Raw genomic sequence first — 13662 nt, forward strand, 5'->3', positions numbered from 1 at the left:
ACTTTTGACAAGTGCATGTACTTGTACATCTCCCACCTGTATCAAAATATAAAACATTTCTATCACCCCAGAAAGATTTCTTATATTGTGTTCTGGTCAAACCCCTACATCCTGCACCCTTGGAGGTAACTACTTACCTGAGTTTTTTTTTCTTAAAAAAAAATTTTTTTTTGTGCTGTGGATTATTCTTGCCTAGAACGGCGTATAAATTATATTATACAGTATATACTGTTTTGTTTCTGACTTCTTATGCTCCACAAGATGTTTAATAGACTCATTCATGTTGTTGGTGTATCAATTAACTCGTTCAGTCTTACTGCTCAGAAAATTATATAGACATAGTCTTTTTTTCCATTTCCTGTTGATAGAGTTTTTGGCTATTATGAATAAAGCTTTTATAAAAATTTTTGTACAAGGTTTTTATTTCTCTTGGATAAATATCTGAAAGGAGAATTGCTGGTTTATAGGAAAGGTGTATATTTAAATTTATAAGAAAGTACCAGACAGATTTCCAAAGTGGTTGTGCCATTTTACACATCCACCAGTGAGGTGGGAGAGTCCTGCTCGTTCCCGATCCTTGGCTGTGTGGTTGTCAGGTGGGCGGGATTGCTTCGCAGCCATGGTGTTGGGTGTATAGTAGTGTCTCAGAGTTTTACCTGATGGCTGATTTTGATTAGTTTTTCCAAGGAATTGTGCTTACTGGCCATTCACGTATTTTGTGACGTGCCTCCTCAGTTTTTTGTTTGTTTGAAATAACTAGGTTGTTTTGCTTTTTATAATTGAGTAGTAAGAGAGTTGTTCTGGATGCAAGTCCTATTCCAGATGTGTGCATTGTAAATATTTTCTCCCAGTTTGTCGTTTGCCTGTTTGGTTTTTTGGATGCTTTTTCTGCACCTTTTGAGATAGATCATAGGATTTTTCTCCTTTATTCTGTTAATGTGGCAGTAATATTGATTGGTAATTTGAGCGTAAAACTTTTATTCTTAACATACACTCCACTTAGTTATGGTGTATTATGCTTTATACATAATGCTGACATTGATTTGCCAGTATTTTGTTAAGGATTTTTCCATCTTTGTTCATGAGGGATATTGGTCTTTAATTTTTTTACTAATATTTCTAAATTTTAAAAATGTCCACTCTCATTGTTTAGTTTTGGCATCAGGGTTATTGGCGCTCGGTTTCCTTCTTGCCCTGCAGAACCCTGGATCACCTCCTTTTTACTCCTGGTGCCTCTGTGAGGAAAGCGGAGTCTGGCCTGGGGCTCATTGTGTTTGTTCCCCCCCCTTCTTTTTTTAAGATTTTATTTATTTACTAGATAGAGCGAGAGAGAGAGAGAAAGAGAGGGAGAGAGAGAGCGCAAGGCAGAGGTAGGGGCAGAGGGAGAGAATCTCAAGCAGACTCCCTGGTGAGCGCAGAGCCTGACTCCGGGGCCTTATCTCATGACCCTGAGATCCTGACTGGTCACCCACATGCCCTGATTTGTTTCCCAATTTTTAAAGATCACAGTCTATACTGCCTGTTTTCTCTAATGTCTGAAAGGAGGGATTCCATCTGTTTGTCCAGTTTTTATATTTGTTTATAGCAGTGGGCTAATTGGGTCCCACTTACTCTGGCAGGCCTGTAAGTAAAGTTGATACCCTGATGGGCATATCCAGGCATTTTGCTTTTCTTTAAGCCCTTTCATTTTGGATTTTTCTCTCTTTGTGGACTAATATTTCTTTTGAAATACCCAGTTTGCTGTTGTATCAGAGGAAGAAAGTTCTTACTATTAAATTGGGTTGTTTGTATGGAAACACAGAACGTTATCTGCATTGGTCTTTGATATGACAGATTAAAATTAAAATCTGCAGGCAAGACCACTTTCTTCTTAGGATCTTTAAAAAGTTTCCGTTGTTAGAGCAGGTCCACTTATGACTTCTCACAGTCTTGAGGTTCAGAAAACGTGGTTGGCTGTGACTACCTTGCCGTTGGCTGACCTGCCCTGCCCTCCCCACGTGTTGGAAGGTCAGCACCAGGGCCACACCTGACAGGTGGGGCTGGTGTGTCACCGTGTCTGTCTTCTTCTGGATAGCCTGAGATTTTTCTAACCGTGGTTTGGTTTAGAATGAAGATGCTCTTCTTTATTATGGGTCATTCTAAGTATTTTAGTTGTTATTTAATGTAACCTCACTTGTACTCCCTGTTTTACTTACAGAGTTATGAAAAAAAATGAGTAGGAACAAGCATTTCCTAACTGCTTAATGTAGTAAATTACTCTTTATTTCTAGTTTTAAAGCCTTTTGTTATCAAACCTAGTTTAGTGCTCTGCATCTCTCCTGTCTCCTAATTTAGTTCTGTTTCCATTGGCCTGTATTACTCCTCCTCTTTGTCATTAGGACAATGATAAATAGTCAGTTGATTTCTCTTTTGCATTTAATATCTTAGCAACATTTTCAGTGCGGTAGTTTGTGATCCTGGAAGAATGCCATAAACAGATCAGTGTTACTGACTTTCCTTTTCCTCTCTCGGGGAGAGCCTTGTAGCTGCTATTGCTGGTTCCTTCCCAGATCCTTATCCTCTCTGAATTCCTTGAAACTCTAGTAGCATTTATTCTGTTTACATTTATTTTACCATTTCAGATGCTAATATCCTTCCCATGCCACAGTTGCTTTTAATTTTGTATGTGTTAGCTGGATTTCAAGTTGTTTAATGCTAAGGACCTCGTTGTAAACTTGTTTTCTTTATCACGTTTTTAACTGCCTATTTTATTCTTCTGAAAACTTTGTAGCCATAATTTCCCGCCACCTTTTGATTTCTTGGGGCCACCCACTTTCATCTCTGGTCTGTGTCTTTTCAAGTAGCATCATTTGCCTTCACTTGTGACGTGCTGTGACGTAGCTCTGTCTGCTACTTATCCTGTAAGTCTTTTGCTCTCAGAGCTTTATAATATTAAAGGTGGAAATGGTTCACCAAACACAAGCCTGTAAAATGAGTATCAGATCTTTCCAGTATGAAAATCAAATGTTTATGAACATTTGCCATTTAAAACATTAAGGTCTATTAAAAATCATGTTTTCAAAGAACAGGTACTACTCTTTGGGGAAATTTCATAAGTAATTACTAAAAAAAAAGCAAGATACAAAACTACATGTAGTATGGAGGTAATTTTATAAAACAGCCATAAATGTGAAGAAAGTATGTCAAAATATTTCCAAATTTTCTAAAATAAGCACATATATTATCTTTGGAGAAAAATCACCTTAGCAAATGTTATTTAAGAAATAATCGAAGGCTGGGTGCCTGGGTGGCTCAGTTGGTTAAGCGACTGCCTTCGGCTCAGGTCATGATCCTGGAGTCCCTGGATCGAGTCCCACATCGGGCTCCCTGCTCAGCAGAGAGCCTGCTTCTCCCTCTGACCCTCCCCCCTCTCATGTACTCTCTCTCTCTCATTCTGTCTCAAATAAATAGATAAAAATCTTTAAAAAAAAAAAAAAAAAAAGAAATAATCGAAGGCTGGGTGGCTCAGTCGGTTAAGCGTCTACCTTCAGCTTGGGTCATGATCTCGGGGTCCTGGCATTGAGCCCGCATTGGCCTCCCTGTTCAGCTGGGAGTCTGCTCCCTCTCTGTGTGCATGCCCTCTCTCTCTCCCTCTTTCTCTGTCTCAAATAAATAAATAAATAAATCTTAAAAAAAAAAATCAAAGGCAAGTTCATTTTTAATGTGAAATTAGACTTAGTAATGCAATGGCATATCAAATCAAACAGTGGTTCTCCACTCCGGTTGTGCGGTGTAATCAGAATCTCTGAGTGCAGAGCCTGGTTATTGGTATTTTTAGTAAAGCTCCCCACGGGATTCTTTTGTGCCTCAAGGTTGAGAACCACTGGTAGAGTGTCAGCACCTTCATTATTTTCAGTGGAATCATGCATGCTCATGTGTACTTTTGGGGGTCCTTTCATTCAGTGAGGCGGCAGGTTCCCTGTGCTTCTGGTAGGGCTTCCCACCTCAGTGTGGAAGATTTGTCAAAAAATGTGGTTGCTGCTAATATGCATCCCTGCTCTGGGAAAGAGCTTCGGATAGTGAACCCACGCATTTCTTACATTTGGTCTTGAAATGGAAGTTAAGACAGACATGTTCAAGATAGATGTTTAGGTACATACTGAATATTTTCTCTCTCCTACCAAATGACCGTTCTGGTTTTGTTTAGGGCCTTACTCCTTACTGACTTAGGGGAGCAGCCTTGGAGCCGTGGTGCTGGGGTCACCAGAGATGGTAAACTTGTATTCTCTGCCTTTAGATAACTGAGATACCCTATTTGTATTTTATCTCAGGAAAGATGATGTGCAGTGAGAAATGGGAAATTGGTAAAAAGTTGGATAATGGAAGGAGGAAAAAAATACTCTTTTGTGTTTTCTTGTTAACAGCCTTGATAATGAATTAGTTTTCAGTTACACTCCCCCTTTGCAGTCATGTCAGTGAGCTCAGAGCAGAACTGAGGGGGAGGGCGGGCTTTTGGGTCTTGTAGCCTAACAGTTCCTTATTTCGTGGTCCCTTTACAGTGTGAACGGACATAAAGTCTGTATTTTGAAGTTCCCTGGCAAGAAGTTTGCAGACTGATGTTTAATTTCTCTCACAGACTTTATGAGAAGTGACCTGAATTTTCAATTCATATATCATAATTTTTTGGTAGGAAGGGGAAACTTTATACAGCTTCATTTTTAAATGGCAGCCAGTTGCTTTTAGAGGGTGCCATTGAAATATATCACATTTTAATTTTTTTTCTGTTGTCATCTTCATTTTGACACTTAGAAGTCTTAAAGAAACGTTTAGTGATATTCTAGTTAAAATGTCAGTCCCAATTTCTTTTCTAAATCTTGGCTATTATAGAGTTGGCAAAGTATTTTAGATTTGAAATATGTTAATAAAATTTTAGTTATGAGTTAAGGTATTTTCTTCCACAGAAATAGCGAGCTTTGGCCAGAGTGCAATGCCAAGGAAGTAGCTCCTTTATTTTGTTATAATGGAACCTTATTGGATTAGAAAAAAGTATGAAATGAGCTCAAAGAGCCTTCATTGTAGTGGGGCTTTCATTATAATAGTCTGATTTATATAGGTTGATTCTTATTATTATAAGTTTAATAAATTATTGCCCGAAGGGAAGCTTGGAAATTAAAGTTGATATGACATAGGTCGAAATGGAATGAATCAGAATTTTATACGATGGTAATAAGCCAGGATTTGTCTTAGGAAAACCCCTTTCAAACTTGAATTATATTAATAAGCTATTCTAAAAGTTAGCCTTTGGAGAGAACTTCACCAAAATGTCTTCTCTTGAACTTCCACTACTTTTTTCATTTCTTTCACGGAGACTGCTGCTTCCGCTGAAGGCCTGGCTGTGGGCTCTGAACAGGTACAGGTGTCTATCCAGAGAGCACTGATGCCAAGAAGAGAGCCGCAGGCTGTGGTGGAACTGGAGGTACTGAGTCCAAAAATTAGGGATTTGGACTCATACCTTATATGTTGGTTAGCTTCTACTTCTTAAGAGGTGATGAGATGCCAAGCCCTGTGTCCCATTCTGTATACTTACAGACAAGTATACTTACCTGGAACAAGGCGAGTTTGTTTTCAGGTTCTGACCCACGTGTCAGTTGTGTGTGTTGCCTGTTTGTGGCTGAGTGCTCGTTCCTAACGAGGTGCTGCCTGACTGCAGATCGGCCGGCCAGTCCTCCTGTACGTGCTTCAACTAGGGGTTCCTAAAGCTAGTGGGCCTCATCGTCATTTCTTACAATGCTCTGCTGACCTTGGAACTCCAGCTACACAGATGTTCTGTCCAAAATGACTTTCTTCCCGTATTTCGTAAAGGAAAAGCAACCCTAGAATTAGTTTGGAAATGTTAGCTTCCTTATTTGAAGTTTTCACTGCTTTTCAGAATTTTTCTCAGGTTCTCAATAAATAAGATAATACCAACAGAAATGATCAAACATGACATGCTAACCACTTTTGATTCAGACACAACTTACTATTTAAAAAGTCCACAAAATTGTAAGGTCTTTTTTACCCTTCCCATGTGTATTTAACAAGGCAAACTCCCAACAGGCTGATATTTCTTGTTTGTCCATGCCTTTTTGTGCGTACATAGCTCTTTACAATCATTTTAACTGTTACTATCCCTTAAAAGGTAAAATGAATGTAGTCCAGTAAAGTTGGTGGAAAACAATTATTACCGAGCCCCAGTTTCCTCTTGACTTTGCATTATCACATGGGAAGTAAATTGTGGGGCTCCTTAGTTCGAAAAAGGCGGGAATCAGTGCCAGCAAGGAAGGGATGTCACTAAGTGGACAGTGCTTGCTTGCTCTGGAGTTCAGAAAATTCCCTTTGTGACAAGGTTGGTTTCTGCCAGTCCTGATCAACTAGATACAAGTGTACTGAGAAACAGGGAGAAGAGTTGGATTTTGCCACTAATTGGTTAAGTCGGGTATTGGAATTTTATTAGCTCTCAGAAATAAAATTCTGATAGCCCCTTGGTGAAACAGTTCACATGGCTGCCAGTTACTGCTTAAGAGAAAGCTTAACAAAGATGAAAACGAGTTTAAATATTTTTCTTAAACTTCTGCGAAGTTGGAGCTGTATATCTGATTTTGAACATTTTATCACTTACAGAAGTGGACCTTGACAAAAATACAAGATTCATGGACTCTTCTGAGAATATCTAAAACATTTTGAAAGAGGGTGTGCCTTAAACATAGTTACAAACTTAAGTTATCACAATTACATTGGAAAGAAACACTGATGTTTTTTGACATCAGTGCTTTTTGAAGTTTCATTAAAAATGACTCCATAATGTTAACGACTGCTAGCGCCAATTACCTCTTATGTTTTAAGGAGCCCAGTGACAATGGACCTCTCTTTACTGAATTGAAGTTCTACCAGCGAGCTGCCAAACCAGAGCAAAGTAAGGAATAAGGCACACTTACGCCTACACTCTTAAAGTGACTGCCGCTTGTTGTGTGAAGTCAAGACTAGAGCACTGGATCTGATATTACCATGCTTTTTGTTTTTTACTTGTATGAAAGAATTCTGATCTCTTATTGGGTTTGATATGATACGATTTCACTTATATTGATATATAGAATAAAGTTAGTGGAGGATATAGGATTTAGTAAATATTGTTAAAAATTGAGAAGTAATCCTAATTCATGTATGGGACTCCCAGTCTTTTTGAGAATTTTTTCTAAACTCTGGAGAACATAACCTGGGCAGAGGGGGATGCTGTAATTGATGAATCAGAACAACCCGCAGGGAAGAGAGCTAGACCTCTTCAAGCCCCCCCCCCCCCCCCCCCGGGCTTTATTTCCTGGTTGACGACCTTTGGAAATGAGGTAAACAACTTCCAGATTGGGTAAAATGTCTTTCTGGAGAAGTGAGTAACCATTTATATCATTAGAGCTAGTAACAGCAACTGGCATACTGTGGTTGGATTTTCTTTTTTTAAATGCCTTTCGCAGATTTTTCATTTGAAAGACAATGTTTAGAGCAGGATAAAATTTTGTGGGTTAATAAAAATGTTTTGATTGCAAGGTACTTGTTATTTGTTATTATAATGTATTCACTTTTTTATGAAAAAAGATGAAATCTTATTGCATGTATAAGTACATTCTGCTCTTAATGATTTAAAAAATCATGTAAAACAAAAGTGAAATCACAGGCCTGTGTTTTTTAACTTGTAGTTCAGAAGTGGATTCGCACCCATAAACTGAAGTACCTGGGCGTTCCTAAGTATTGGGGGTCTGGCCTACATGATAAAAATGGAAAAAGGTAAAAATTTGCATGTTTTGTGTTTCTTCTCCCTGTTTTGAGCATTCACTGTCCATTGTTTACTGAGCACCTGCAGTTCTGCCGGGCCTCCATCTGGGCTGCAGGGCATGCACTTAACAGAGATGAACAGGACATTATCCCTAGTCTGGAGGACTTGTGCAGAGCACTAGAACTGACTAGAGCCCAGCTGATGAGTAGGAACAAAGCAAACGCACCCTGCATTTTTTCCTCTTAACAAATAAGCAGGCAAGCAAACAAAAACTCCATGTCGTTTATGGGAAAGGGAGCCCTTCAGGCTTCAGTTTGGTGTTTCATATTAGATACATGATCTGCCCATGGCAGCGTCCTCCTCTTTATGACATTTCAGTCTAGCTGGTGAGAAAACACAAACAAGTATGAGACAATTATAACCACTAAGTGCTACTAAACTGTGTGACTCCGCTTCTTTCGTGTCTTAGGAGTTCTGAGATTGGAGAGAGAACCTTGTTGGCACCGCTGAGTTGGAGAAAACCTCCCATACTTTGGTGCATGATTGACATTTTAAAAATATTTGAATGAATGAATGGAACTTCCTGGAGTAAGGCTGGCAGCTGTCCGAGAAGTAGATTTAGTTCGGTCCTGGGGGTATATTGGTTAGGGTGCTTTCAGCTGCAAGTAAAGGAAAACTGACTCCGCTCTCTGAAGTGATCGTCAGGGACCCAGGTTCCTTTATCTTGCCCTTTTTCCCTCTTCCTCTTGGCTTTGTGCTGTATTAATTCTCCATTGTGTGGCCTCAAGGTGGCTGCCCCATTTCTAGGCATCACATGCAGACACAGCAGCCCACGGCAGTAGAAGGTATTGCTTGCTCTGTGTTTCACTTTCCTGGCAAAGGAACCTCCCTTCCTCTCATGTTTCTTGGTCCGGGTTTTATCGGTGCTCGTTCTTAAACCAGTCACCGGCAAGGGCCAAGCGATCACAGTGATTGGCATGGCGAAGCATGCGGCCCTGTGGAAGAGGATGGAATGCTTGAACCCAGTTGGTGCTCTGTTGGAAAGGATGGAGAGGAGAGGTAGTTGTTTGGGTGGGCAGCCAGCGCTGTTTTTCTCTTGGAAGTTCTTATCCTGGGATCTGTGTACCTCTTAGGGAATATGGCGAACTTCCTGAAATGATAGCATTTTTTTGTTACATATGGTTTTGCTGGGACAAGTCTCTATAGTTTTTATGAAAATTTCTGGAGAAGTAGTATAGAGCAAGGAATAATTACATATAGAGCAGGGATTCTAGAGCCAGACTGTTTGGTTTCAAATCTGTGTTTTGCTCCTTAAAATGTATGTGACTGGGTAAGTTACTCCTTTTGGCCTCAATTTCCTCATCTGTGAAATTGAAGAATAGCTACCCACTTAATGAGGGGGTGAAACGTAAAGCTGTTAGAATATATGTAAAATACTGTGTTAGCTTTTACTTTAGCTTTTGCTCTCAAAGGGGTCTTAATCCCTTAAATGTTCAGAACTACCGATTTAGAAAACCGTTGGAGAACAGGATACGTCTTAGGCGGGAGAGTATTGCAAATGCAGGGGCAAGGTAGGTCTCTGGCCTGCCTTGTGGCACTTGGCATTGCTCTTTCTCAAGGAATAGGATGTGCATGTGGAAGGGGGAAGGAGCCTGAGGCCAGTAATGGAAACCATCAATGTGTGCTTTCCTGGAGACTTGGATAAATGCAAATGATAAAACGCAAATGTTGGAAAATCAGTTGATGTGTATAATTTGAAACAGGCGATTAGGGGATGATTTACAGTACTGGTGGAGTGGTCTGTGAATGAAAACAGAGATGTACTCAGTGTGATGTATTAATAGATCTCATGTTGAATTAAGCAGTTGTGTTTTAGCCCTCTTTTAGACTCTTAGCAGAGGTTGTATTTTTGTTACCCCTGTATTATTTTATACTAATTACATCACTTACTGTAAAAACAAATGTGTGTGTGTGTCCTGTTCTCATCCCTCAACCTTTCAAAACCTGTTGTACAAAGGAAATCAGGAAGTCAGAATTATTGTTCCTTCTTTATGATGATAGAGTTCGCAGTGTACTGGAAAATCTTATACGAATGAATACATTTTGCCTCTCACTAACTGCATGACTTTGGACAAATCACTTTACCTCTATAGACTTAATTAATTTATTCATTAAAAGATGTTTAGACAAGTTGATCTCTCATTCTCTTCCAATTCAAAAATGGATAGAATCCTGATTTTTTTTTTAATTTGGCATGTTGTCTTTTAATGTTAGCTTTCCTTCCCTGTTGAACGTGTCATATGGTATGTGTTGTAGGCTTCTCAGATAAAAATAAGGGGATTTTTGTGTACCACTGACGTTTATTTGTTTGGATATGTTTAGTGTAGAGGTGAAAAAGCATGGTGCCACCACTTCCTACAGGACAAATTACCAGTCATCGGTTTTCTTCTGCTGTAAAATGGGGCGAATGGGAGCCCCTGCCTCACAAGGGTGATGTGAGGTTGACACACGCTAGCACATCTGAAGTCCTCAGAACAGTGCCGTGCTCAGACCAAGGCTTTAGTCCGTGCTCGCTGCTGTTACGGTCATCATCCCTAATCTTATCCCCATTGGAATGTACATTGTGAGTGTGGTCTTGGTTTTTACTGATTTATGGAGTGATTTAACCAGACGAGTCAGAATTTGGAAAACTTGATAAAGATAAAAGTGATCCTCAGAGCATACGGTGAACTGTGTTACTGGAGCGAGGTGTTGCTTTTCGGGCACACACAGAAATGTCACTTACGGTTGTCAGATGTTGGAATTTGAGTGCCAGAAAAGACCTCAACACGCATGAGGCCCCACGCTGTCATTCCATATCTGTGGGAATTAGGTCTCACAGAAGTAATGTGACTCGGCCAAGGTGACCTAGTGGGTTTGTGGCGAAACCAAAAATCTGCACGTTTCCCCAGGATATTTGTTCTTCCCTAGCTTTTGTCCTTTGAGTATTTAACATACAGCCCTTTTATGCCATTTAAACAATTTTATTGAATTTAGCTATTATTACAGCATCTCTTGATAGTCTCGATTTTAATAAAATGTTAATACTGCTAAAATGTGCCCTGAAAGTAGAGAAAAACAACAAGCTAATATCCAGAAACATAAATTAACTTTGGTGTGAGGAAAATCCATGATACTAGTCTTACATGGATGGTCTCCTCTTTCCTGTGAACGAATCGCGAGCATCTGTCTGCGGGCTGATTAGCTCACGTTGAATAGTGTCTCAGGAAACCACCTGGCTGCCACCAGGAGGAGGCCCTCCGGGCAGCACAGGGAACCACTCCCAACTCTTGAGATTTCTAGTTGGAAGAAAGGGTTTCAAATGTTTGTCTTTCTTTCCTTCTTTCTCCTTTTTTCCCTTTTCATTCTGCTTTCTCACTAAACATGGCCTTGAAAAAATTACTGTGAAGGGAGAGTAGTCACTGCAAAGTAGGTTTTCCAGAGTTCTGTTTTGTTCATTGACTTTTCTTGTTTGTCTTTAGTTACAGGTTTATGATAATGGATCGCTTTGGAAGTGACCTTCAGAAAATATATGAAGCAAATGCCAGAAGGTTTTCTCGGAAAACTGTCTTGCAGCTAAGCTTGAGAATTGTATGTGAGCTACATTCCTCTTGTTTTAATCCAGTAAAGGCGAGTTGTGTTGAAGCTCAGTCCTCTGCTGGCTGGTGTTGGGTACTGCATTAATTTATTCTATATGATGCTTTCATAGCTGGATATTCTGGAATATATTCACGAGCATGAGTATGTACACGGAGATATCAAGGCCTCAAATCTTCTTTTGAGCTACAAGAATCCTGACCAGGTAGCTTTATTAACTTTAATTTCTACTATTTAAAAGCTGTTGTTTGAAAACAAATATGGTTGCTTTGAACTTTTGAACCTGTGCAGAAGTTTTACTTTTTGGAGTAGATATGGTAATAATAATATTTCTTCTTGACACTTTTATCTAGTTAACATTCTACATTTTTGATGCGATTTGTTGGCACTTTATCAAGTTGGCTATTTTGCCCTAAATAATATTCAGAAGAAGTACTTGTGATACAAAATGAATTTCAAATAGCTATTTGGGGGTGGAAGCTTAAAATTATATAGTGCACCGATGAATTATGTTTGCTTGTCTGCTTTGTCATTTTTTTATTTCCTTTGTTCAAGAAATCCATCAAATATAAGTGTTCTGTTACTTGGAAAATTTGGTCTTTAACATGTTGATTATTCAAATCAATTGGTTTACAGAAATATCTTAGCTGTCTAAATTTGTATACCCTTAGTGTTTAGAATTCAAATGTGCACTTTTTTTTAGTTTATTGTATTCACTTTGTAATTTTTACTTTTTAAGGAAAAGAGAAAAGCTAATGTTATTTTACCTTTATTTGGATCAGTTTAGTTGGAGTGGAGGGGTTTATGCAATTTTCTTGAAGCTGTTTCCACAATTTCAGTTAAAGTAAGGTTTGGTTGGCACTCCTGGTCAGGCCACTGTGTGGAATCTGTCCCATGTATGTTCTTGCATCTTATTGATGGTGTATAAGAAAGGGCTATCTAAGTATTTTAAGTGTGTTTATGTTGACACTCCATTTTATTTTTTTCTCAAACCAATCTTTAACTTTCTCTTGCTTAGTTTTCCCTTTCCCTTCACCTTCCCTCTATTTTCTACCATCTCAGGTATTGCCCCCAACCCCCGTCTCTGTCATGGTGGCGGTCAGGGATCTCCATGTACAACAGAGGAAAGTCCCTATACTGTAGCATGCTCGTGGGGAAATCTTACAGGCACTCACAGGATTCCCAGACGTCTTGTGTTAGATGTTTTTAAAAAGGTTAAAAGCAAGCAAGCAAACAAACAGAACATAGCTGAGAACCTGAACCATAAGGATTCCATTAATTGAAGTGAACTGGACTTGTACAATGCAATAAATAAAAATACAGTTTAGTTCAGTTTGCAGTTAGCTAAAATACTAAAATACGCTGCCTTTTGTTTATAGGAAAATATTTTTGCAGCTCCGTTATCCTTCGGGCATATGCTTTGGATGGGATTATTTTTCTAGTGTTAGATGTGTGTGCTAGATCCATCCCCATATTTTTACTTCAGTTTCCTCTTGTGATCACATGCATACATTTGTGAGACAGTTACCCAGAATCAGAGATGTGATATGTGGCTATGGAATAGAAGAAAGCCAAATTTACTGGCTTTGTATGCTCATGAGACCCACAAGTACATGCCCACAGATATATGCTTTGTAATATTAAAATTTAGTTTTAATTATGAAACTTGACTTTAATATATATTTAAAGGGAGATAAGAGCCTTATCTAAAGATTTTTCACATCATTATTGTTATTGGAAATAATTTTATGAAGTGAATTGATAAATTGATTATTTCATAAGTGGAGGAGCAGAGGAATAGAAAATAATTAATTATCATGTGTCATCTAAGTAGGTAGTCTTATACTTGGTGTGGGGCAGTTGTATTGCAACAAGTATTGATGGTTTCCTCTGTGCTTAATTCTGTTTTGGACTCTGCAAGAAAAAGTATAAGATTCTTACAGTCTTTGCTCAAGTTGAGGAGACAGGATTAATTACAAGTATAACATACTTACCTAAAATGTATAGAGGCAGGTGATATTATTATCTGGACTATAGTGACATGAGCATTCACATTTTTCTTGAAATAAAAGGTCTTTCAGAATTGGGGTGCCTGGGTGGCAAAGTCCGTAAGGTGTCTGACTCCTGGTTTTGGCTCAGGTCATGATCTCAGGGGCCTGAGATCAAGCCCTGCACTGGGCTCTGCACTCAGCATGGAGTCTGCTTAAGACTCTGTCTCCCTTTGCCCCTCCCTGCCTGTACAC

At 39.1% G+C, this 13662-nt stretch overlaps 1 protein-coding gene across 4 annotated transcripts in view; it reads left to right on the forward strand.

The window, feature by feature from the left end:
* VRK1 (VRK serine/threonine kinase 1) overlaps nt 1–13662 on the forward strand; it is a 93903-nt gene that overhangs the window by 46263 nt on the left and 33978 nt on the right. For all 4 annotated transcript variants that reach the window (XM_078054183.1, XM_078054186.1, XM_078054184.1 and 1 more), the window contains 4 exons: nt 6862–6931; nt 7707–7794; nt 11305–11413; nt 11532–11624. In XM_078054183.1, the coding sequence (XP_077910309.1) occupies nt 6862–6931; nt 7707–7794; nt 11305–11413; nt 11532–11624 (360 nt within the window). The remainder of the gene's footprint in view (nt 1–6861; nt 6932–7706; nt 7795–11304; nt 11414–11531; nt 11625–13662) is intronic.

The sequence above is a fragment of the Halichoerus grypus genome, chromosome 8 (assembly GCF_964656455.1).
Source record: "Halichoerus grypus chromosome 8, mHalGry1.hap1.1, whole genome shotgun sequence".
Taxonomy (NCBI): Eukaryota; Metazoa; Chordata; class Mammalia; order Carnivora; family Phocidae; genus Halichoerus; species Halichoerus grypus.